Source organism: Podospora anserina, chromosome 6 (genome assembly GCF_000226545.1).
Source record: "Podospora anserina S mat+ genomic DNA chromosome 6, supercontig 2".
Taxonomy (NCBI): Eukaryota; Fungi; Ascomycota; class Sordariomycetes; order Sordariales; family Podosporaceae; genus Podospora; species Podospora anserina.
In genome coordinates this window covers 1,356,892-1,381,977 of record NW_001914857.1, presented here as the reverse complement: position 1 = coordinate 1,381,977, position 25,086 = coordinate 1,356,892, and the positions used below count along the sequence as shown (strand labels likewise).

Genomic DNA, 25,086 nt, shown 5'->3' with positions numbered 1-25,086 from the left:
GCATTATGTTGAGGCCTCAACGCCGTTGGCAGCTTCGCCATTGGTGGCTGGTGGTTGCGGGACCTTGTCCAAGTTGGGCTCCTGGAGATCGTTCAGAACCTCATAAAGCGTCTCTCCTTGGTGGAAATCGTTGTTGACTGTGCAGGACTGTTAGTATCACCAAATCAACAAAAAAAGAAATAGAAGATAGCTTACCGATATTCACCAAGTACCACGACTTCATGATGTCCTCGAGCAACAGACGGCTTGGGGTGTCAGCCTCATAGCAGCGAGCCCAGTCAGATCCCAACTGGAACGCTTCGTCCTTCCAGGCGAGGAAACTAATTCGCTCAACGATAGTAGGCTGAACAATTTCCTTTCCGGGGAAAACACCCCACGTTACGGCGTTGGGCGCGTCGGATGGAGCATTGGTCTCAAGCATGCCAGACTTGGTCACCGCGTGGTACGTCAAATCGGGGTGGTTTTCAATGCGCTTCTTGATCTCTGGGTAGACTTCTGGGGAAACGAGCAATTCGAGGTAGGCCTTCTGGTAGACATAACCCTTGGATGGACCCCATCCGTGTACTGGATGGGTAGACTTGACACCGTTGACAGCCGGCTGAGAATTTACCGTGATCAGACCCCGCTTGTTGAGGTCAAGAAGGTAGTCCTTGATCAAATCGGCCTCTTCGGCGACTGGTGCCTCACTCCATGGGAGATACTCAATCTCCTTCTTCAGGTAGCGGACAAAGAGGTTGGCGATGTCGCGGATGCAAGTTGGCTCGCCCCACTTCTGGCGGTTTTGCTCGTTGGTGCCCGTCAGACCAATACCATATGCGTCCAGTTCACCGAAGGCCGGCGACCTAGAGTCACCCCAGCGACCGTTGGGGAACTCGTCCCAGTCTTGCGTGCGAGCAACGTAAGATTTGTTGCGATTGCGCCAGAAAATGGGCCGGACATCCTCGACCTGGCGACCCAAGCCAAGAGACCTCTTCCAGGGGAGTGCCTGCTTGACCGGGCGATCCGGGGATGGCATCCAGTCGAGCTCCTCCAACACCATGCGGGTGGCCTGTGCCAAGTTCATGGTGTAAAAGTGCAAGTGGTGAATTCCGGCCGCAAGAATCTTGCGACACAGCTCAGCAACGAGCGTCTTCCCGATATCTCTGACCGCCACATCGTCGTTCTTGACCGGCTCGAGTCTCTGCATCCACTCGTCGGGGATCTTGCAGTTCATGTGATTGGCGCGGCGAAGGAAGCTGGCGTAGGTGGCAATGGGCATGATGCCGGGAATGATTGGGACGTTGATGCCCCGAGCTCTGACCTTGCCGACCCAGCGAACAAAGTTGTCGGCATCGTAGAACATCTGAGTCACGATAAATGTGGCACCGGCGTCGACCTTCTCCTTCAAGTGATCCAACAGTAGATCCTCGTCCTTGTTGTCGTCACAACCCTCGGGATAGCCGGCAACGCCAATGTCAAAGTGCTCGTGGTAGGATTTCCGGATGTGCTGGACAAGATCGCGTGCGTAGCGGAAACCACCTTCGGCAGCCTCCCACTTCTCCTTCTCGCGAGGTGGATCACCTCTCAGAGCCAGAATGTTGGTGCACCCAGCCTTGTAAGCCTTTCGCAAGGCATCGTTGACCTTCTCCTCGCCCATGTCGGTGCAGGTAAGATGCATGCATGTCTCGAGCCCCAGATATGTCTGCGCCTGTACCACCATCTCGCACGTCAGTTCGGCAATCCGGCCGCCAGCACCCCATGTGATGTCGATGAATTTTGGCCCAAAGTTGTTCATGCGTTCCATGCGGTCGTAGAGGTTCTGGACACCCTGTGTCGTCTTGGGCGGGAAGTACTCGAACGAGAAGGACGGTGCGCCGGTCCTTTCGGCATCGGCGAGCATCTCGCGGATATGCATGGTAGCGGTATTGAGGAAGAGAGCAACCTAAGTGTCTGTCTGTTGATAAGGCGATGGGGATGGATGTCCAGAGCTATCGGAGGAACGGAAGAGCCCGGTCTGGTTAGCTTCGAGATTCGAGCTTGTTGGAGCAGTGACAGAAGTATTAGAAGTAATTGAGTTCGTATAGAACCGTAAACAGTGGTAATGAAAATAATGGAGGGGGTACAAGAGCGGGCAGGAGGAGAACAAAGGCTGAACATGGGTATCTCAGGGATAAGTACAGCTCAGGCCGGGCAGAACAATTGCAAGACAATAGAAAGGGGAAGAGAAAGAGAGAGGGAAAGTCGGGATGGCATACTCGTGGTGAATCAATCTTTCAGATATAAACTCAGTCCTTCCGAGGGGCAAAGGGAGCCTGGGCCCTTCGTGGTTCCAGCTTATACAACAACAGCGCACCGTGTGAGGTACGTTTCTCGAACTTCCTAGACCGAGGAGAACGGTGACTGAATCAATGATAGGAGAAACAGGAAAAAACTGGAGACAAAAACCCAGAAAAAAAAAGGAAAAAGGCGTGATGAAAGCACCACCCGAAGCCTGGGTGGGAGGTGGGAAGAGGGAAGCAGAAAGCCAGACGGAAGGCCACCACTGGGACCGGGAGCGGGAGTGCACCGGCGCTTTAGCACACAGTGCGCGGATCGATGACCTTCCAAGGTGGATGCAGGTGCTCGAAGCTCGCCGTACCCGGAGTAATTGTCATTGGATGACGCTGCTCTCCCCACGTTCGTAAATCGGGCCCATCCTCTTTTCTGTGAGAGGACCCCGAACTTCGTGCCAGCGCCCGGTGGACCCCGCACTCTCGAATGGCTCTCTTGTCGACACTTTCAAGAACAGAAACCTGAAGCGAAAAACAGTAATTGTCAACTAGCCAGCACATCTGGGAGTTTCTTGAATGGTCCATACCATGGGGACCTCCCCGGGGTATATCCTGCCATCGTGGCTAAACAACAACAAGGCGGTGCTGTTCAGTCATGCAGTCGACAACACATTCCCTCATCCCACCTTCAAACAATCGACACAGTGCCAGGCGCACCCTGACTGTCGATGGGTGGTGAGAAGAGGTATGCAAGTAGCGGTCAACTCGGCTGCAGCCGTCCCAACCTGGAAGAACCTCCACGACAGCTCTTCATACATACATACATACATACATACCTACATACATAAATTAAGGCTAGGCAAGGTGTCAGACGAGGTCCCATCAATCACAGAATCACACACAGCACATGAGAAACCTGGTTACAACCCCCCACCCCTTCCCCTTGCCCTTCCCGCCTACCCGGGGTCTTACCCGTCAGCCCGTTTTTTTCACCTCTGTCCGGCTTGACATCTTGACAGTCACCTCAACCACCTACTAGCCTCAGGAACCAGAACCCAAAAACCCCACACCTCGTTCATCTCCCAGTCTCTGGAACCTCAAACTAACAAAAACATCAAAAAAACCCCACCACCTCGCTACCGCACTCGGGATTGCGTGACCGGCTCCCAACACTGGCCATCCCAGCTTCCCGCAAAGACCAACCAACCCAAAAAGTCGCCGAACCGGACGACTCGGTTCTTATTCGGACTCCCGGTTGATGATGATGATGACTGTTTCACACAACCAAATCTCCCCAAGAACAGGAAACAAGCAATGATCACCATGTCCCAAGTCCAGGTTTGCCAGATCAGCCAAAAAGAAGTCCTGCCCCACCCCCTCAAGTGAAAGAGAGGGGGGAAGCAGCAAAAGGATGTGGACGAGCTGGGAATCGAACCCAGGACCTTTCGCATACAGGTGAGTATGCTAAGCGAACGCTCTACCAACTGAGCCACACGCCCTATTATGGTGATTTGGTGAGTTGATCAGGTGATCTTTGCATTTGTGTAGGGAGAAAGGCTCTTCAAATCCTGAAGCGAACACCTGGGCGGCAACTACCAGATTGGTGAACAAAGAAGCTGCTTTATGACCGGGTGACTAATCACTCGAATCAACAGACCTGAGAAATGCGTTGTTGGAATCAGGCCAGTAAAAAGCCAAGGATGAAGACTCCAAAGCCGAACCGTAGAACATTCAAAATCCAACAAGAACTCAAGTCACCACAAGTATGTAGCAAAAACATCTGTTCAGGCATCCCCTATGCTATTCAATGCCTCAAGAATAATGCCTATTAAACCAAAACTACTTCTCCCGGGCTCCCAAACAACCGCTCTGCTCTGCCAAGCCATACAACCCACCTCTCTCCTACGGGCTTCCTCAAACATCCTTATCCTTCCCCCCCTTCTCCCCCTCCCCCTCCCCCACCATCCCTCTATCCTGCCCAGGGAAATACCCCTCCTGACTCAACGCCAAACTAGGTCTACTCAACAACCCCAGTCCCGGCGTACTAGCCGTCGGCGTCGTCAACACACTATTCCCCCGTCCGGGACTTAAACTCCTACTCGTCCTCTTCCCCGTCTTCCCCCTCCCCACAATCTTCTCGGTCCAATTCCAGCTCAACGGACTTACACTCCTCATCATAAACCCCGTCGGCGTCAACGGTCCCGGCTGTTCTACACTCCCTCCTGCAGCAACAGCAACTGTTCTCCCTTTCTTGTCAGCATTACCACCACCACCCGGGTTTGGATCCGCCGGGGTAGGGGTCGTGGCAGCAGAGGAGGATGGGAAAGGGTGAGTGTGAGAAGGGCTAGGCTGGGGTTTCTTCACATTTGCCCCAGCAGCCATCCTGCTCCAGTAGCTCGCCCCCCCACCATTCTCATCACTTTCGTCTGCGCTGTCTGCCCAGTCTCTATCGCTCCAGGACATGGAGTCGTATCGATCGATCGGGGGTCGCGTCGCCGTTGTTGGGGTTGTCGGGTTCGTGCTGGAAAAGACACCCAAAGCATTGGTGCTCCCCTGTCTACTCAACGACCTTGGCGACCTCGGACTCGGCGCAAGTTCAGGAACGACATCGTACCGTTCCGCGTTGATGATGTCGTCATCGTGAGATGAATCCCCTTCGCGCACCGTGACGTTTCTACCCCGATGGTCACCACCACGAATCGTTTCCTTCGTTTCCCGGCCTGTTTCATCCGCGCTTTGGTCTAGCCCTTTGGCTCTTTCCACACCTGGCTCGTCCTCGTCCCTTACTCTTGCCATAGCTTCGTCACTAAAGTGAGACTGTACGAGATGGTGGATGACCGGCCAGCCGAAAGCGTTGGCGAACATGCGGCGAACCACAATGTTGTTGTGCGCGTCAGGTTCTAGTTTCACCAAAACCTTTCGCCAGGACAGACCGCGATGGTAGGCGCGCGCAATCTTTTCTTCAACTCGCATCTGTGAGGAGTCGACCACTTCTGGTTCGTCGTGGGACGAGCTGGGTGCAGAGTTGACGGTAGATTCATAGTCTACTGGCATCGATTTGGTGGACTGTTCCGACTGCTGAGAAAGGCCAGTGTCCTTGTGCTGAATGCCTGGAGATCCGAGAGGGGAGTTGCTCTCGCTCAGGGCCGTCCTACTGGACCGAGAGAGAGAGCGACGGCGGATCTGGAGAGTCGACGTCCGGTCCTTGACTGGCGGTGGAGGGATATCGGATGGGTGGTAGATTCTGTCATGGAAGATGGTTCGGTGCCGCTTTGATGGATCGATGAGATACTCAACGGTTGGTAATTTTGGGTTAAGCAAGTCACCGGCCGACTCAAAAATTGATGTTCTTGGTGGTGCTGTCAGGCCCTCCGCATCATCTCCAAGCTCAGTCCCACTTGTCACTTTAGACGTGGACGAAGAGGTAACCGACAGAGAGGTAGAGCCGCTCTCAACCTTGAGAGTCTGACTTCGTTGATAAATCTTATTTATCTTCGGGGAGGGGGGCGGTTGGGGCTTGGGGCTTTCGGTCCGGAAGAAGTTGAACAGGCCAGATAAGGGGTTGGAAGTGTTTGTCGTCGAATTTGACAGCTGTTGCAAGTCTGCAGAAGCCGGTTGTTCTTGAAAAGGGCTGACGACAGCAGATCTCAGACTCTGTCGATCATCCTCCAACATGGCATTAGTCGGTGGCTGAGGCACTTCAAGAAGCTCCTCTGTGTCTGTAGGTGTGGTTTTGCCCGTCTCGTTGGCCTCTTCTTTTTCGTTGTTTTCTGGTGACCATGGTGCAAGTCGTGGAGTGGTGACATTTGCGCCTGTTAATTCTGCCCACCCGGCTTGTACAACAGCTTCGACCAAGCCGACTTCTCTTCGTGCCTTTTCCACCCGTCCCAGGCCCTGCCAATCGAGAAACAAGAGGCAGCTAGTTCTAAGCGGTACAATTCCGTCATTTACCACGTTTGAGTAGACGGTTCGGTTTCGGAATTTTTTCAATGCTTTGTGTGCTGGTCCGGTGGGCAGGATACGGAGCAGAGGTTTGGACTCCGGCTGATGTTCGCCATACACCCGTTTGTGTGCTTGTTCCCCAAGATTGCCCACGAGTGCACCCCAACCATTTCTCGCAATCGTTGGAGCTCTCCAAGTGAGACCCAAGTCTTGGCCTGTCCTTCCAACAAGACCAAAATCCAAAGCGAATTTGACGTACAGGGGATTCTCGTGATTCAGCCCGAGGAAGGGTGTGGCCATGGCGATAAAATTGATAGGTTCGATCAGGTCAAAGAACTGCGGTGAATGTTTCTGAATATAAGCAACAGCGTAGGTTTGTACAAGACCACCAAGTGAATGGCCGATAAAACTGATCTTGGTGAACTTGTAGAGTCGATTGCTCGGAGATGGAGCATGGTGGATTGTACTGTGTTTGTGGGCCTCTTCGCCGCCATTCTTTTTCTGAGAGCTTGCCTTGAGTGTGGCAGCGATTGCTTCCGAAGCTGCTTTCGCGGTTGGGAGACAGGGCTGGTCTGGATAAGTCATGGACAAAATATGTCTTGCCAACCGTTTGCCCAAGTATTTGATACCTCTTTCTGTCCTTGTTGCATTCCCAGAATATCCGCGTACTACGACTTCCTCGTCGTCCTCGTCCTCCTCATCTTCATCCTTATTTTCCTCGCCCACTGACTCGGGGATTTCGGTATTAGCTTTTCCTTCAGTGTCTGCCCCGGCAGGCGTTGCTTCTTTCTTCTTGGCTGCCCGCTCTCGGGCTTTTCGGGCTTTGGCATCCGCTTTGGCCTTTTTGACTCCAGCATCTATGCTTTCCTTCAAAAACAACATATCGGCGCCCAGATTGCTGTGCAGGCCGTGTGTGAGAATCACGAGATGGACCTTTCTCTGTTTGAATGACCGTCTGGGGCGCCTGTCTTCGGGCTTGCCACTGGCCATCACAGGCTCTACTGGGGCATCAGCTCCTCCTTCGCTCCTTGCCCGTAGCCAACCTATGTCGTCCCATCCTGGAAGCTGGGGCGTGTTCCACAAACTTGCTGTATCCTCAACTTTCAGGTGGACTGCCCTGGAGAAAACACCTTTTTGTTGCGCCGGATGGTCCTTGATAGCACCCGCACTCTGTTGGAAGTCGCTGACCCGCCCTGGCTGTGGTGCTTGTGACTGACCTCCTATTACAGGTACAACAGAGCCCAGGTTCAACGATTTCTCGTCTCGTGCCAACAGAACTTCGTAGTGCACAGCCGCCGAAGTCGAAAAAACCACTTGCGACGCAACCTCGATGATCCAAGATACACTCTCCCCGTCGTACTCTGGACCTTTCCCAAGGTATCCATGTTGACTGCATCCTTCACCGGCAGACTGTCTGATATTGTCGGGCACTACCAAGTGGCAGTTCCAGGCCGCGCCGGCCTTGAGCATTGGTTCGAACTCGGGGACGCCATAGCGACGAGGCTCTTCAAACTTCTCGTTCGGATCGAAATGGGATGGGTAGGCGGCAACCGAGAGTGTGTAAGGACCGTGAACGAAGGCTGCGCGAAGAGCAATGGCACAAGTATTCTTGATGCGCAAGTACAGGAACTCTGGCGATGGGAGGATGCGATCTGCCGAGGGGGTGTAAGTGACTGTGTAGCGCACCACCTCGCCAATCTTGACGCTGCCGGATTGGTGGAGGAGAAGCATCGTTGTTTTGTTTTGCCCGTGACTATGACTGCGCGTCAAATCGGTAGGAAATATGTGACGTAGATCATCGGCCCAAGGTAGCGAAAGTTGCCGTATCAAACAGACGGAAGGTTCGGTAAAGATTGTGTTGGTCTTCGGGTACACAGTATTTTCATGAGAACATTGGTCCGATCATGAGCCAAGTGAGCCAATGTGCTGAGTTGGCAGGACGACACTGGTGCTGAGACTTGAGGGAATGTAGTTGCAAGAGGCGAGATTTGTTCGAGAAGGGCACTGAAAATGTTCTGGATCCGGTTTGGCTGGTTGCAATACTGGGATGGTGTTGTGGGAGATGGAGCTCAGTTAGCTAATTAAAGCTTATCCTTTCTAGCGTGCCCTTGTTATAAAGGGGGTGTTCACACATGGTGAGGTCACTGAGGGCCCGGAAGGTGAGACGGTCGGCTTCTCAGGAACGGAACACAAATAGATAGCTGTGGATGTGGACGGTGATCCATGGGAGGAGGAGGCTGAGCAATCGGGGTTTTGAGGATGCCGCCTGCGTGTGTGCCCCGAGGCGTCCGCATGCTTCATATGCCAGAACAGCGCAGCACAGCACAGTCCAGCACACAATGGGACCCCAGCAACTAGGCTTCATGTCATCGTTAACTGACGCCTGCCAAGAACCCGACGGGCGGGATGCCAACCGGGGTAGGGGAATTCTTTTTTGATGACCGGCATGCAGGTAATTCGTTACACACCATACAGCGATATTTACCCGTGTGGATGCCGCAGTTCATTAACAGGTGTGTGTTGACCTCATGCCTAGAGGGGTAGGCTCGTGATGACAGACTTTCTTGGATATTTACTTGGCATCTTGGGAATTGATACTTCCTAGAAGTCCCAGACGGATAATCTGGTCTTGGTGTGCTACTTTTCTTCGTATTACCGGAGCATTTCAATCCGTGCTGTATTACCGTAGTGAGTGTGGCTGGTGAACCCGGCAGTCGGGCCAGCCACGTGACCCACTAGACCCACTGGGCTGGCTGGGCTGAGCACCCATCCCAACACGGCAAGGACTGGACGACCAAACCTTCTGACCGCCAACTTTTTTAAACCGGCAGTATTTTCACATCACCAAAAGACCCCTCTCCGACTCTCGCTGTAAACCGTCACCGCACGTATATAGCTTTCGCCCCACAGACCGCCCGGCCGGCCGTTTGATCGCGACAATGGGCAGACGGCCTAATGCCCTGATTCTGCAATACTTCGAAAGAGGACCCAAGTTGCAGGACCAGAGCAATCGCTACCCTCATACCTGCAAATCGTAAGCCCACCGCCTACCGGCCACCGCCAGACCCGACCGCCTTTATATTGCGACACACTGACCTCGCCGTCCAATGTTCAATTGCTAACTCTCTCTCGTGGAATCAATGCAGATGTGGTGAACACTTCCCTCGCGGTCGCCTTGACAGCCTGACGAGCCATCTCACCAAGAAATGCCCTGCCATCAGCGAAGCCGATCGAGTCAGCGCGTTGCTCACCCTCTCGGGGATGGGCCATGCATCCAAGACATTCCAGCAGAGCCAGCAGGCTCATGCTCACCCCCAGGTCTCCGATGGCTCTTCGGTCGACCTTCCTATGACGTCGCGCGACTGGACTGCTCTTGGAGTGCTGGCTGAGGTCTCGAGACAAATCGACTTGAATGAGAAGAATGACGATCGCGGCCAGATGACGGGCGCAATCCCAAATACCCATTTGGGGACTGCACAGCCTGGAGAACGCTTTGATATGCAAGATCAATTCAATTTTGACAATCCGCCGTTGAATCAGGACATTGGCGCGCAGAAAGACCCGAAGGGTGGGTTTTGCAACAAAATGTTGGGGAGATGCTTTGCTGACCGCCATTCTCAGTTGAGCCGCCGTCGCCGAACGCCGGCGACAGAGGCCTCATTACCGACGAGCGACTCCAAGAAATACTACGCGCAGAAAATGAAGCCAATACCGATTCTGCCAACATTTCAATGGCTGCTGCTGCGACTGCTCGCCTGCACCCAGCATTCCTGGATCCCGAGCTTCTAGCCGATGAGGCGACTGTTGCGGCCGTGACAGAGGCTGCGAGTCAAGCGAATACAGCCGCTGTGGCCGCGGCTGCTGCTGCTGCCGTAGCTGCTGCCGTAGCCGAGAACAGCAATATCTCGACCCCTGAGCAGTCTGGGCTGGAGGACCAACCACCGCCGACGCCCACACCGCCTGCGCTTCCCGAGTCCCTGATCCAGAGTTCTGGAATTCCAGTCACTACCATACCCAATGCTCCTATGATTCCGGTAACGAGCGATGCGCCGGCTTGGGTAGATGGCAACTACGCGGCGGCTTCTTTTCAGATGCCTCCGAACAGCCCGTTGCCTCAACCTCCTGCGCCCCACGCGAAGGGAGGGTTCCGCCTCGACACCGCCAATGGTGCCAAGTCGCGACATTCTCGCGCTCGGTTCAACCCTGACAGGAGAAAGGAGGTCCAGGAAGTCCGCAAGATTGGAGCCTGCATTCGTTGCCGCGTGCTGCGAAAGACGTGCTCTCAGGGTTCGCCCTGTGATACCTGTCGCAAAGTGCTATCACCTCGCGTGTGGCGCAATGGGTGCGTGCGCACCAAGTTCTCAGAACAGTTGGACCTGTACTCTGCCGGAGTACAAATAGTCCTCGCCCAGGCCCGGGTAAATGGGATCAAGCATACTGTGGCTCTTCAACACCATGGAATCTTCATTGAAGCTTGTCATTTCCCGGACTACGAGTCTCGACTTCAGCTGCTCGTTCTACAGAGCGAGCCTGAGAGGGATGCGGAGGGGAAGCTGCTTGATGCAAGCATAGCAGAAGACCATCCCTCCAGCTACCACATCGCCATGCTTGACAACGACAACCAAGACGTTCCTGCTCGAGTGGAGACGTACATGCGCGAGGTCTTGCCAGAAATGATTCGGCGCGAGCCATCACAGTTTATGCGCATTACTTTGCAGACTGCCGTCGACGTTGCGACAAGAACCAATGATGAGCTTCTCAAGAAGTCCCTTGAGTTGTGGGGTCTGGTTGAAATACTGGATCGCGAGCGACAGTGGACCATCACCGTCAAGAACGGGGAGAACGAGCTTCAGCCCAGGATCATCAAGGAAGAGACAGATGGCGAATTGTTCCATACAATCTGTCTTCAGCTTGCCGCGGCCACAGAGAGAAAAGCAGCGGCCACTAGCAAAGCGCTGTTGACTGGCATGCAGCGTGTGCTGCAAGACAGCAAAGTCAAGATTGACTACAACATGTATTTTGCCGTTTTGATCTTGCTCAATTGCGTGGAAAAGTCCATCTGGGCTTTCCGGGCTTGGGAACAGCCGAACCTAAGGGGCCAGTGGCCGCTCGAGAAGGACCCAGGCAGCTTCGCCCAGCAGGGCTCCGTCATCGCCGAGCTGTTGCACATGTTGCTAGGGATTCGTAAAGCGCTTCCACGCACATCACGTCGGGAGTCTGATGGGAAGTTGGTGACTGATGATGCGAACCCGTTGATCCAGGCCTATTTTGAGGCCATTGACTTGGACTGTAAGCACCTTTTTTGCTCTCTCTGGTTCAATGGATGGGAAACTAACATGTCATGACGTACAGTTGCTACAGTAAAAGCCAAACAAGACCAACCGAACTTCTCGCCGACGGACCCCCGATCATTTGAGCTTCTCTTTTGCTCCACGCTTCTCTTGCCACCATCCTCAGACTAGAGGGCTGGATGGAGGCACTAAACATCAACATGGCTTTTTTTTTCATTTCTCAGAGATGTCGGGCCAACATTGTTTTTGTTTGCCCAGTTGATGATCTATTTAATCTGGCTTTGTCTTGCTTGGAAGCGAAAGGCGGGAGTTGGAGTGATGGGAGGGCTTTTTGACATGAGCTCGAATGGATACCTGCACCTGGACAGTTGGGGGGAATCAAACAACACAAACCGGACATTATATTTCTTACGCTGTCGGATACCAAATCACAAAAACACCAAAAGCGCAAAACCCTAAAAAAAGCACACGACATATATATTTCACCACACAACATGTACCAAGCGTACTGTACGACTACAATGAATGGGGAGTTTTGCAGGAGGCTGGGAGGGAGTAAGCGGAAATGAAAGATAATGATGGAGTTACTGTATGACTTGGGGTGTTGTCGACGAAATCCAGCAGGGAAGTGGGAAGGAGTAGGAGGTGATTTTCTCCGGCGCTGATACGGATGGTTCAATAGACCAAAAAATACCCAAGTATAAAAATGAAGATATCTGTTTTTTTCTTGTACACAATGTGTTAAAGCATGAGGTATGAGATACGCAGGCACTGATGAACACTCTTATCTTCACATTAATGTAGAAGCAACCAGATTTGCTGACGAGATGACCTTTCAAGACGCCCTGGTTATTTATATTGGATTTGCAATCTTAGGCCTACTTGCAGGCCCTTTTCTTTGCTGCTTTGCTGTTTTTTTACTTCGTTTTTTTTTCCACGGATCGCTTTAACGGACGGCGCTATATATATTTACTCATCTGGCGATCACGTTCCCAGAGATGTTTGTCACTATTCCGTCTCTTTTAACACATGTCTTTGACCAAGTAAAGATGACCACTTATCTCACCAATATTGAAAGGAGCAGCATATTTAAAAGTAAAAGCATATGATCTACAAATCATTGGCGGAGGGGGGGGGGGGGGGGGTGCTGGAAACATAGATAGGGCGCTTTGGAAAGGGTTTCTCTCTCTCTCTTATTTGATACAGCTGAACTTGCCTGTCTGTCCTTACAGTCCAAACACATGGAAAGAATTTATCCAAGCATAACCCGAGGTTTTCCTGCATACGATCCCAACTTTGTCCCGGCTTTGCTTGTCTATTATCTCAGGTTCTCTTGCGTATCATTCCTAGTTTCTCGTTCCAATATCCCAACTTACAACAACGCCCAAGATCACACAAAAGACATTCTTCTTCAAAACCACTCTGACTTATCAAAACATCTAACCACCAAACTAACTCCCATAACCTACTTTCCTTCTCTCTTCCAACATAACCCCCCCTGAAAATCCCCAACTAACATGCCTAACCTGCTCTGCTGAAATGATCCTTAGTTCAATATCCATAAAACGTTCCTCACAAACTCCCCACACTCCCCCCGGTCTCCCTCCTCTCCAACCCATTTCCTACCGGCCTCTTAGGCTTCCTAAAACAAGCAAACTCGCTCTTACTCGCCTCCCTCAACCTCTTCAGAACTGCCCTCATCTCCGGCAACTCCCCCTGCAACCTCGCCCTAGCCTCATTATCTGTCCTCCCATCCAACTCCTGATAAATCTGGCTCTGGAGCTCGCTTGCCCGGTCAGTAGTGTAATGGCTCAGCGTCTGCGCCACAAACTCAACATCCAATGTTGCTTGCATCAGTGCTTCAAGGTTATACCGCTGCCTCGACTTGAAAGCTTCCAGCAGTTCCTTCGAGGCTTGTTCGAGCAGATAAGACAGGACCTGGGAGGTCAATGTCGCGGCTGTGGTCGATACCTGAGTGTGGACGAGGACGAGAGACAGGAGCGCCTCGTAGACATAAGGACGGACTTCTTTTGGCCGGGACGGGGAGGAGGGCGCCCAGTTTGGATCCGACACTCCGGCGCGGATGATGCGTTTCAGTGTCTCAATGGCGGGGCGGGTGTAGGATTGGAAGAGCCGAGCATCGATTTGACTGAGGACGTCACGGATGGTTTTTGTCTCATCGGTGAGTTTGACGCTAAACGCGTTTTCAAACTGGGTGTTGAGGTCGGGGACGATTTCGGTGCGGAGGGCCGAGAGGTTGGAGAGGGTTAATAGCATGCGGACGTTCTACTGCGGTCAGTGACTTCATGGATATAGAGGGGGAAAAATAAACATACCCGATCACCAGCATCAATCGTACTCCCTCCCACCGCCGTCGACGCCCTAGGCGCAGCAGCACTGCTAACGAGCACATACCCATCCACATCCACCGTCCACTCATCATCCGCCTTCTTCACCGGCCTTTCCGCATTCTCCACCATCCCGCTCAGCGCCTTGTACAGCGTCGTCACATACTGGCTTCTAACCATCTGCAACAGCTTCGGCGGCGGAGGCAGAACAATCTCCCCAGCACCCGGTTTGTCCATAGCTTCCGAGATGTAGAGAATGTTCTGCATACCCGCCAACAACGCCCCCTCAAACGCCTTGAAACTGGCAGGCATCTTGGTCACCTCTTTTCTGTCCGGGGACCTGTTCCAGTCCTCCACGTACTTGATGTTTTCGGCGTCCCTGTTCCACGCCGCGCACAACGCAGTCACGCATCGTTCCCTTGCCACGCCAACCAGGGTCTTAACCCGCTCGACTTCGGCTGCATCTCCCTGCCCGACCGGTTCAATAGAAGCCATATCGCACGCCGCCGCACCAACAAGAACCAACATCCGAGCGAGGTAGTGAACACCACTCAACGAATTAGACCACGGCGGCCAAAACGCAAACTTCTCCCAAGCCTCCCCTCTCCTCGGCGACGGTGGCGGGATATTATTCGGATCAAGATTGAACCTCGGGTCTCGCGGTGTCAAATTCCCACCATACCCCGGCGTGCTCGGCGTCTGCGGCATAGGCGAGAACAGCAACGAGATATCCTCTGGCGGAGGCCCAGCAAAAAACATCAACACACTCTCCCGAATCAAACTGACCAGTTCCACAGCGCCCTTCTGGAGATCAACCGTGCCCTGTTGAGACAACCGATGATGCTCCTTCGACTCGCCTCTATACCCAACCGGCAAGCTCCTCTGCGTCTTCCCCTCAATAAACCCCTGAACCGTCTGCCAAAACTCGAGAACCTCTCCCAAAATCCCCTGAGAGGAGAGCAAGTTGCTCATATAAGCCACGTTGAGCTCCCACAACTCGGCAATGTCAGGGGAGTCAAAGGTTTTAGTCTTTGATTCGAGGGATTGACGTCCAAGAGTTCGCATATGAGAAGCAATCGTCTGAGGGCTCGGCTTCTCAGAATTGGCAAGACGGCGCCTCAGGATCTCAATCTCGACCTTGGACCGCTCCGTCGTCGACTGAATCTTGCTCTTCAAGTAGTCGTAACGACTGAGCAGCCACACCCAGATGGGGTTGTCTTCCACACCGAGCTCCAGGAGGAGGGTGATCAGTTCCATATGCTGGTCACCCGACTTCCCAGAGTCTGGCTTTGCCATGTTGTATGGAGATACCAAGCTCCTCCAGATATCACGTTTGAGGTTGCTGATTTGTTCCTCCACGTCATGCCACATGCGCGCTGCCAGTACGATACGATACACCTGGTCCTCATCTGGCTGCGACCCCTCGAGTTCCTGCGCAAGCTGCTTTGCTTGTTCGGCAAATCTTCTCGCTTTTGTGTATTCCTCCACCAATGATTCATGATCATTGCGCTTGATGCTGTCAGCGATAGCTGCACTGATCTCAACATACTCCTTGTAGCTATCCAGCGACGAGACCACAGTTTTCAAATGCTCTTCCTTCTCCCGGCCACCGAGAGCTGGCCCCCAAACCTCCTCTGCCTTGGCCGATACATCAAGCAATGGCGCTTTGATACCCAAAATACCGTACTCGCTTTCTTTCGCCAAAGCGTTCTTCTTTCTAGGGTCCGTCGCAGGGTTCAGGGGGCTCGTCATGGGCGCACCGCTGCCACTCCGAAAACTATTCCTGCTGGCATGTCGAGAGTGCGCCCTGGCCCGAGGCGGCGTGGGATCAACCCCGCGGTATTTCATTTCTTTGTAGACATTGTCGATGGTGGCTTTGGCGCGGACGAAGCGCTCAAAATTGGATTCGACGAGCACTTTCAAAGAGGCGGATTTTTGGTCGATCGATCGAGACAGTATGTCTAGACCGTTGAGGAGGGATTGGGTATCGGCTGTGGCGTGCATTTGGGATAGGAAGAGCGCTGGGGAGAAGGTCGTCGAGGAGAGGAGGAATCGGTTGCCTGAGAACATGTCCAAGTAAGTATCTTGGTATATCAAAAACACGATATCCTACAAACTTACGAAGCTTCAAGTCATCTTGAAGAGGAACCCCCAGCTGTTTCAATGTCCGAACAACACTGTCAGTTGACCCTAGGGGGTCTGGCTCGTCTCGCTGCACCAAATTCGCAACACCACTCCCTGAAGTCTCAGAACCAGGGACGAAGCTACTCCTGGTGCTCACAGCCCTTTCCAATGCCTGGTATCTCGACTTCCTCCTGTTCGCCTTTTTCTTGACACTCTCATCTTCGGAGGCGTCGCTGTCGCGGTCTTTCTCTGTTGGCCACTGGACCAGCGTTTCAGGTTTCAGCGATGATATTTGGTAGAAGTCGAGAACGGCCCGCTCTCGCTCGATGTCAGCCATGGCGCCGATGTCGCGATGACTTCTGCTCTATCGGAGACTGGTATTATACTAGAATCTCTCGTTGATAAGGGGACATGTAATTCATCAGTCATGCATCGTGGCGGTGCTCCATTGTGTCGATGTCGTCGGTTTCTGGTGATGCGTCCGCGGCTGTCAATGCAGTCGTTGCGGTTGGCGTCGTACAGGGGTCTCGGCGGGGTGGCAGGGATTGGAGCTTGGAGCTTGGCATCCCGCGTGCCGTGTGGAGGTCGAGCATCGGAAACGAAAAGGTCCGGCGGCGTTATCGGGTGAAGAAGGGCAAGTGTTCACCGCCTGTGTAGGGCCGAAGAAAAGCGTCGATTCTGCCGGCCATATGGAAGATATGGAAGGCGACCTCGGGCGGTGAGTGAGTAATTATCGCTATCGGCTACGTAATTGAACAGATTCAGCAGCGAAGCTCCGTCAGCTCGGTCTCATTATCACTGGCCCTGTCCCTGCAAAGCACAGGCCATCAGGCGCTGCCCGTTGCGTCGCTGCCAAAACCTGCATCAGCTGGTGGATTCAGTTGGTTGCATTGAGGTCGGTTTTTATCCTCCTGCTCTTCTAGGAACCTGGCACCTAAAACTCTCTGCCATTCTTGCTTCCCTAAACTTTGACGATTTTCCTCTTGGTCTGCCGCTCTTTCTTTCCATTTGTTGCCCTGTTGCTTGTTTGAGACGGGCATTTACCCAACCACGAATTCATATCAGACCGTCACCATGTTCGCCCTCCGTGCCATTGCTGTCCCTGCGCAGCGCCAGGCCTTCCGCGCAGCTCCCCGCGCGGCCGTCACTCTTTCGCTGCAGGTGCGACAAAGAATCCCAACTTGTACTCAGCTCACTGTCACAATCACACAGCTAATACCGGTCCCTCGAAACAGAACCAGAGACTATACTCCGAGAAGGTCGCCAAGTACGAGGGAAAGAAGGATGTGAAGGTATGTGTTGGTCTCAGAGGGGCGCATGCGACAGCTTGCCGCAAAGAGGGGCTTGAAAATCACTCAAACAAAAATCAAGCCTTGACACCTCGCCGACAAAACAAAACGCCTGGCTGACTATCCCAGGGTAACTACACAGTCAGTTTGATCGAAGGTGATGGCATTGGCCCCGAGATTGCCGTTGCCGTCAAGGACATCTTCGCCGCCGCCAAGGTACGTTTCGCGACAGCTTCCGTTCATCCGATACCACCTCTACAAAGCACAAAGACTAAACAAAAGAACAGACGCCAATTTCCTGGGAGCCCATCAACGTCGACCCCATCCTCAAGGATGGCAAGACTGCTATCCCCGACGATGCCATCGAGAGCATCAAGAGAAACAAGATTGCCCTCAAGGGTCCTCTTGCTGTATGCCCCGCCCCCACTTCTATCGTGTAAGTTGGCGCATTCTAACATGGGCTTGCAGACCCCCATCGGCAAGGGCCACGTCTCTCTCAACTTGACCCTTCGTCGCACTTTCAACCTCTTCGCCAACCTCCGTCCCTGCCGCTCGGTTGCTGGATACAAGACCCCCTACGATAACGTCGACACCGTCCTGATCCGCGAGAACACCGAGGGCGAGTACTCCGGCATTGAGCACGTTGTGGTGGATGGTGTCGTCCAGAGCATCAAGCTCATCACCCGCGAGGCCAGCGAGCGCGTCCTCCGGTTCGCCTTTCAGCATGCCCGCTCCATCGGCCGCAAGAAGGTCCGTGTCGTCCACAAGGCCACCATCATGAAGATGTCCGACGGTCTTTTCCTCCAGTGCGCCCACAACATCGCCAAGGAGTTCCCCGATATCGAGTTCGACGCCGAGCTCCTCGACAACACCTGCCTCAAGATGACTACCGACCCCATCCCCTACAACGACAAGGTCCTCGTCATGCCCAACCTGTACGGTGACATTCTCTCCGACATGTGCGCCGGTCTCATTGGCGGTCTCGGGTTGACCCCCTCCGGCAACATTGGCGACGAGTGCTCCATCTTCGAGGCCGTCCACGGTTCCGCCCCTGATATTGCCGGCAAGGGTCTTGCCAACCCCACCGCTCTCCTCCTCAGCTCCATGATGATGTTGAGACACATGAGCCTGAACGAGTACGCCGACCGCATCGAGAAGGCGGCTTTCGCCACCCTTGCCGAGGGCAAGGCTCTTACTGGTGATCTTGGTGGCAAGGCTTCCACCAAGCAGTTCACGGATGCGATTATCGAGAAGCTTTAAAAGAGATACCAAACTTTGTTTATAGACTGTACTTGTACGGCGTAACCGGACTTTTCGATAGTAATTGTTTGGGGTGCTGTGAGATAAATAACGATGATGATTGTAATGATCCCAACTCTTGGTTCCGGCGTGCTTTCCTTTGAAGTGAGGCTATATGGGCATTTCTTGATGTGGTATGAGGTGAATACCGGGGCCTGTAAGCAAATCTAGAGCTTGCTATAAGATAGGCTTATGAGGGAAAATCAGGTCAGTTCTGGTTGGTTGACTAGGTTGAAGGTTACCGAGGGAGATGCGCACATGGATGAGAGAGCAGCGTCATCGCTATATCATATCCCCTTACTCCACCTTCTCTTCTTGCCGTATCAACGAGACTACAGCGTGGCAACAGGACCAACTGATGGAGTAGAAGGGAATGTGAGTTTTAATGTGCCATGATGGAACGGGTTGTGTAAGTGAGGGATTGTTGTTTAGATGGGTGAAATGAAGTGAGGTGGGTGTCGATGGAGAATTGTCCATCAGGTAGGTAAGGTGGTGTGGTGCGCAGGTATAATGAATACCCTCCAATGTTGTAAAACTTTCTTATTTGAAGAGGATGGAATGCGGAGAAGGGGGTGAGAGTTGTGAGTTGTATAAAAGGCACTTTGTAGTGGTTCTTTTGAGGTTTGGGTTTTCCTAGATGAAGGGTGTAAAAACATGGACGTTTGTCACAATTGATTTGAGCTGGTTGGAAAGGAAATGAGAAAATCACTTACGGGCAAGAACTTCTTTGTTGAGAAACAGAAGCTGACTACCCACCTGAGGGTAGGGTTGTCAAAAGTCTCGGGATACGTCGAAACGAGAACTGTTGTCAGCTTAGGTGAAAATCCGAGTGCTGCAAGTTTCGGTGGTACGTTGGGATGAAGCAGATCATTGCCATCAGTGTTTGCTTATGTTTTGCACACCAAGATACAGATAGATCTTTGCTTTTGCTTTCGATTGCTATCATGCCTGGAACTTTTAATGTGATGAGTTTGACTTTCTCTACACCATCTTGGATAAGGTACCTAATAGAGTCTGGCGTTCTTCACCTCCACCTGTCAATCCATCAACCACAAGAAGGTGTGCTGATCTTTTCCTATTCCATACAGCCATATCCCACGAGCTATTACCTTGTGTAGGGCCAAAACGTGGGGTTTTGGCAAAAGCCAACCGTATAAGTCTTTACCGACCTGTTCCCGGGGTGGTGTTCTTCCTGCTTGTCATTCTCAACTCGGAAATTCTCCCCTCCAAAGCTGGCCAGCATCCCATACAAAGTTGGAAGAACCACATAACGTGGCTGACCCAAGCCGGTCCATGCATAAGCTTGGACGCATGTAGGTCTCCCAAGCTGGACATATATGCGCTTCGACCCCCCCCTCTCTCCTTTACTATGGGTCAAAACTCATGCAAAGTTTCCCCAGATACTTCCAACCACTCACGTAACAAAAACTCACGATAACAGAAGGACCTCTGCTAGCACATGTTGAACAACCACACCCAGACCAACAATCAACTGACACTCCTCTGGAAGCAGTAGGGTGGCATATAATGTGACAAACGTGTCGCACCGCATATGTAGCACCCGGCTGGGCAGGGGACTCTAGGGAACCTTCGTCAGCCTATGTTGTAGGTTTCCTCCGTCTTGGGAGGTGGCACGGGCGTCGTCATTGACAGCTTGCTTGTGTCAAGGGTCTAGACCAGATTGGTGGTTCACGTTTGCTGTCAGAACCGACGTGCCAGATGCTGCCCACCTAGGTACGAATGCGATGACTTCACATTCATCGGCTGTGATGGGAAGCCAGCTGACCACTGGCTGTTCAGAAGAACTCCAATACGGAACCACCGGCTTGGCCAGCGTTGTACGATCCGCCTCGTGCAGAAAAATCACCTAATCTCAAGTAACGTTTGATGTTGAACAAGGCCTTGGCGGCTCTTGGAATGGTCTAGACATTGTTTGGTGTGAGGAGCACGAGGCTCTTAAGCAGCATCTCCAGTATGTCTCATGGGAAGCTCGTGTCGGTTGCCAAGGCATGTTACCTGTAGGTCTCCTAATAAGGAAGGGGTCCATTCCATGGTGCTTTGAATCAAGATCGTTTCGAATTTTTGAAGGAATTTGGAGCGGCGAGCCGTTGAAGTGCATGCTCGGATACTAGCAGCATCGCTCCTAGGGTTGACTGCCGTAGTTGAAATGTGATCCGATGCTCGCAAAGTCAACGTGGAAAGGAACCGAAACAGTTTGTATGTCGGAAAGGTAACCACCCGCTCGTCGGGGTGGGTGAGCAATTCGCGAGCAAGTTTCGTGGCAACAAAGTGGTCAGTCATATACCGACAAACATCTTGGAATCTCCAGTGTTTCCGGCGCACCGGATAAGCGCCCCAAGCTCAAGGCGACCACGAACAGGTGAACAAGGCGCCAGCGCAGCCCAACCCGTTCTCCTGAGCCAGTGATTCCGTCACGCGGTCTCTGCTCCTAGGGGTTCAAGGACGAGGATATCTCCATTTGTCGGCTCGCCACTTTAGCTCGCTCCATTACGGAACGGTACGCAATGGTGGAGACCAGGGCACGCCGTTGTTGGCGAGGGATCCCTGGTGGTAGTTGCTGCTGCACCCTGAACACCATTTTAACCCAAGAACTAGAGAACTACTGTCTCGAATCATGAGAGCCCAACTCTAGGCGGTCTCGTAAGACACGAGCCTAGTTGGTTGTCTTGCCATGGTCTCGGTCGTAGCTATAGCCAGAAGCAGGCACCCGAGACTTTTTCCCTCATCAATCGTCTAGAAGAAGGCCAGGATTCCATAGTGGGTAACGGACCTCGGGAGCCCGTGCTCTTCGCGTGTTCGGCTTTATTACTTGAGAGCATGATAGGAGGTACTGGGTGATGCAGTGAATCGGGAGGCCTGAGGCTCCCAAGATTAGGACGAGCCAAGCATTGGCTAGAAAAAGCATGGAAACGGTTGGGAATTCCCTCATGACTCGGTAGGGGAGCGCTTACAGAACATTTACACAACCAATGAGCAGTCGAATGGAGCTGCAGTTGCTGTGTTTCTACGGCGAGAAAATCCAGTCCGGCTGTCGAAGTCCCGCGCCACAAAGAGGAGGGTATGCGAGTGAAATTATCCGTCATTATTCCCGAGTCTGGAATTGAGACGGTATTTGTGATGCTCGATTGTCCTGATGCTGAGATCTATCGATCAGGACGCTGGAATGAGGTGTCGTCCAAGTGCCAGACTTTGAGACTTGGCAGCCGGCTTGGCTCGCTTGGCAGATGTGGTAAAATACCCCACTTCACCGCCACTTACCAATCCGAGAAATGCCCCAGCTTGTGATTGGCTAACGGCCGAGCCAAGACGCCGGGAAAGACAAGCTAGGGCCACACACCCTCAATCACCGTGAGAATGTCGTTATCACGACACTGGCCTGCACGACATCCAGTTCAGCATTCGTCTCACAATCTGTGATCGGAGACTCACTCCAAGAACTCTTCTCATTCTTTTTCACATGGAATGACGCCTGTTCTGTGTTTCGACATGTCACCGCGTTGCGGCCGGAGATCCTCAATCTCATCATCTTGATGTAAGCGCCTCCACCACATCTCCTTCCAAACTGGTTTACCGGCCGCAAGAGCTTGCTGCCACACTCTCGTCCTTCCATTGCCACTTCTGCAAGAGCCGCTTCGAGGTCGCCTTCAGAGTTCTCTTTCTGTCATTTTCGGGCATGATATTCCGATGTGCCCTCGACACATGCCAAGGCCTGGACAAATGAGATGACTACACGCACGTAACCTGCTGCCACAAACACGGTGTGGTGTTCTGCAATTGCGGGGGTCGGCTCATCAGCTCTCATCTTTCCAGAACGATGTGATCGCCCGAGACAGGAACCTTGGCGCTTCCATTCGTACTCTGGAGCCCTGCGTGCTGGCTGGAGAACTTTGGAACTCAAGCTCTACAGCCAAGACGGGAACGGAGATCATGGCGGCGTGGCTTACAATACCAAGCCGGTAACCCTACCGTTGATACCACCTACGACCACAACACACCAACACAGGTGTTAGGTATTTACCCCCTACATGCCACCTCCATTTCTCCTCCCCCGCACACGTTGACCCCAGCCTGGTCAGCAAACGGCTGGCTGGTTTCCGGTTTCTGGGTCAAGTGTGGTGTGTGGGCTGGGGAACCCAGCTGCACCATGTCAATCTTGACCGCGACTGGCTAATGTCCATTCTCAATGTCATAACTTGGGATAATGATGTCTGACTCCCGGCTTCACGGCAACAAAGTGCTTGCATGAGAGCCCGGGTTCCTAAGCTGCGGGTCCAGTGGTTCGCTTCTCCATCCTCGCATCCCACCCCAAGTTAGCTACAGGTTCGAAAAAGCGCCGAGATAGGGATGCCACCACACCAAACCCCATTCTCCATCTGTGAAATACGAAATGCAAGAAGGGTTGAGTAGTACAGACATCTCTGCAACCTTCTCGCTGCAACCGAGAGAAAACATGGACTCAGCCGGCTGAAGACCCAGGCATGCAAGCGTGCTTGATGTGTCGGATCGCTATCAAGGTACATAGGTACGTACCTGAAGCTAAACAAAATGGCTCATGCTTAGGGCAACTCTTCCTGCGATTTGGCTTCGGCTGTATGCGCTCCCCCTATTGACCCACCAAGTCCACACCCACTTTCCGATACACACACAGAGAGACCCCAGGAACTGGAAGACCCGAGTCCCCGAGTCCGTGTGTATCTTTCCATGGATGCCCCGTGCTAGTGACACCCGATAGGAGAAGGGGCCAGACAGCCCACCCCCTTGTCCAGCGCTCTGGAGGCTTCCCCCTCGTGCCTCGTGCCTGGTCTATATAATTTACGCTCTGCCCCGTCTCCCGTTTCCTTTTCTCTAGCTTCCCAAACTCATCTCGACTGCCTCCTCACTTCTCTGACCTTCGTCTACCTTTCTTCACTCTCAGCCACTGCCATATAAGCGCCAGCTCTACACACACTTACACACACATATCTCCTCACTATCAAGATGTCTTCCTCACCCACCACCAGCACCCCCAACCTCTCTGCTTCCTCCAGCACGGTTGACCTCTCCCACTACGACCCCAAGGTCCGCAACCTGCTCGAGACCGGTAGCGTCAAGTTCCACATTCGCACCGCTGGTGCCAAGTGGGAGTGCACCATTGTCGACCGGAATACCCAGTATGTTTGTTGTTCTCATCCATCGCATCTCTCAAAACCGCTCAACTAACCCGTTATTTCTCCTTTGCAGCGAAAGAAGAAAGACCCTCCGCGGCGACTCCTCCTCCTCCATCACAACGCTTGACTCCAACCAAGCGAGCCCTTCTGCTCACTGATTACCTACCTCACACACTCACGATGTTCTCTCTGAGTTGCTGATGGTGGTTGGTGGTGGTGCCGATATCGCTCAGCTGCAAGTCCCGGGATGAGCTGAATAGGGTTCAGGGCTTTGGGGGGTCCAAAAATCCCGCCTCCTGGCTTTCCCCCACGATATTTCTCCACGATCCCGGGATTCGGGATCCGGGGATAATTCTACCATTGAACGGATATATCGGGGGTGGAGCTGTGGTGTGGATCCCATCGGCACAAGCTGGAAACGCGCGCAATTGTGGAGCTCTTTCAGCTTGTCTTTTTCGCGAGCGACTGGCTCGGGACGTCACCGTCTTCACCACTTTCGGGATTCCGAGAGATCGCGGGTTTTTTTTTGTTTTTTTTTTTTTTTTTTTTTTTTTTTTTGGGGGGGGGGGGGGGCACATTGGTTTTGGTTTGTCATAAGCGGGATTGGGAAAGGTGTTTAAGGCGTTAAATAATATCATTTGATTAGTTGGCTAAGTTTGAAGGAACAATATCCGAGTTTGGCTAGGGATGTACACAAAATAAAAATTATCAAAGTTACAACATGCCTGCCTTCCTGCTTTGGTGCATGAACACTTGGAAATTATGCCGCCTTTGCCGTGGAGATGTCTAACAGAGGTTGGATCCCCATGGAGCGTTATGCGCGGGCTAGAGCGTTTAGATCGAGTGGAGTGGAAACCCTTAAACTCAAATTCCGACATCTTCCTTATGCCACTATACTCGGAAGTGGAGTTATGTACCACTGAAAACATGCTCACACTAAGGAGGGGTCAGGAGACCGTTGAGCGATACGCTTGCCCAAGTGCCCAATGGGAATTTGCTGGTTTATAAGCCTCAAAGCTAACGCTTGATTAAAGGTGAGACCCTTGCCTGTCCCGAGCCTCGCTGAGGAAGCTAAAGACCGTTTTATAGGAATTGACAATGACACCAGCAATATCAAGTTTTAGAATGCGATGTCGTCGAAGATCGGTACAAGGGGTGAGGAAACGAAGGATGGCCAAGCCGGGCTTGATCTTGGCTTGAAAGCTTGTTTTGGTGGTTTCGCCTTGGCGATCCGAGTGTGGGATTTCAAGGGGGTATACTTTTATTGCTTGCCCATTACCTATGTTGTTCAAGAAAGTGGAAAGACACACGAGATATAGTTAGAAGAATTGTGAAAAGATGTTTAATCTGTTCATCAGTACAGTGGTAGTTTCATA

The 25,086-nt window shown here is 52.7% G+C and overlaps 6 protein-coding genes across 6 annotated transcripts, besides 1 other annotated feature; 3 read left to right on the top strand and 3 right to left on the bottom strand.

Moving 5' to 3' along the window:
- Positions 1-3: 3 nt before the first annotated feature.
- PODANS_6_2690 (uncharacterized protein) lies at positions 4-1,894 on the bottom strand (the record flags this gene model as incomplete). The annotated part of the gene is made up of 2 exons (XM_001910191.1): positions 4-137; positions 196-1,894. 2 exons carry the CDS (start codon positions 1,892-1,894, stop codon positions 4-6), a joined length of 1,833 nt encoding a protein of 610 aa, XP_001910226.1.
- Positions 1,895-3,663: 1,769 nt separating this feature from the next.
- Positions 3,664-3,748, bottom strand: a tRNA (tRNA-Ala).
- A 415-nt stretch (positions 3,749-4,163) lies between these two features.
- PODANS_6_2700 (uncharacterized protein) lies at positions 4,164-7,922 on the bottom strand (the record flags this gene model as incomplete). The annotated part of the gene is made up of 1 exon (XM_001910190.1): positions 4,164-7,922. One exon carries the CDS (start codon positions 7,920-7,922, stop codon positions 4,164-4,166), a length of 3,759 nt encoding a protein of 1,252 aa, XP_001910225.1.
- A 1,208-nt stretch (positions 7,923-9,130) lies between these two features.
- Positions 9,131-11,653, top strand: PODANS_6_2710 (uncharacterized protein; the record flags this gene model as incomplete). Its single annotated transcript, XM_001910189.1, has 4 exons — positions 9,131-9,225; positions 9,338-9,759; positions 9,813-11,480; positions 11,544-11,653. The coding sequence occupies 4 exons, from the start codon at positions 9,131-9,133 to the stop codon at positions 11,651-11,653; spliced, it is 2,295 nt and encodes a 764-aa protein (XP_001910224.1).
- A 1,401-nt stretch (positions 11,654-13,054) lies between these two features.
- Positions 13,055-16,291, bottom strand: PODANS_6_2720 (uncharacterized protein; the record flags this gene model as incomplete). The annotated part of the gene is made up of 3 exons (XM_001910188.1): positions 13,055-13,768; positions 13,912-15,890; positions 15,952-16,291. The coding sequence occupies 3 exons, from the start codon at positions 16,289-16,291 to the stop codon at positions 13,055-13,057; spliced, it is 3,033 nt and encodes a 1,010-aa protein (XP_001910223.1).
- Positions 16,292-17,028: 737 nt separating this feature from the next.
- Positions 17,029-18,503, top strand: PODANS_6_2730 (uncharacterized protein; the record flags this gene model as incomplete). Its single annotated transcript, XM_001910187.1, has 5 exons — positions 17,029-17,115; positions 17,190-17,246; positions 17,373-17,459; positions 17,531-17,653; positions 17,712-18,503. The coding sequence occupies 5 exons, from the start codon at positions 17,029-17,031 to the stop codon at positions 18,501-18,503; spliced, it is 1,146 nt and encodes a 381-aa protein (XP_001910222.1).
- A 5,037-nt stretch (positions 18,504-23,540) lies between these two features.
- PODANS_6_2740 (uncharacterized protein) lies at positions 23,541-23,762 on the top strand (the record flags this gene model as incomplete). Its single annotated transcript, XM_001910186.1, has 1 exon — positions 23,541-23,762. One exon carries the CDS (start codon positions 23,541-23,543, stop codon positions 23,760-23,762), a length of 222 nt encoding a protein of 73 aa, XP_001910221.1.
- Between the last annotated feature and the right edge of the window lie 1,324 nt (positions 23,763-25,086).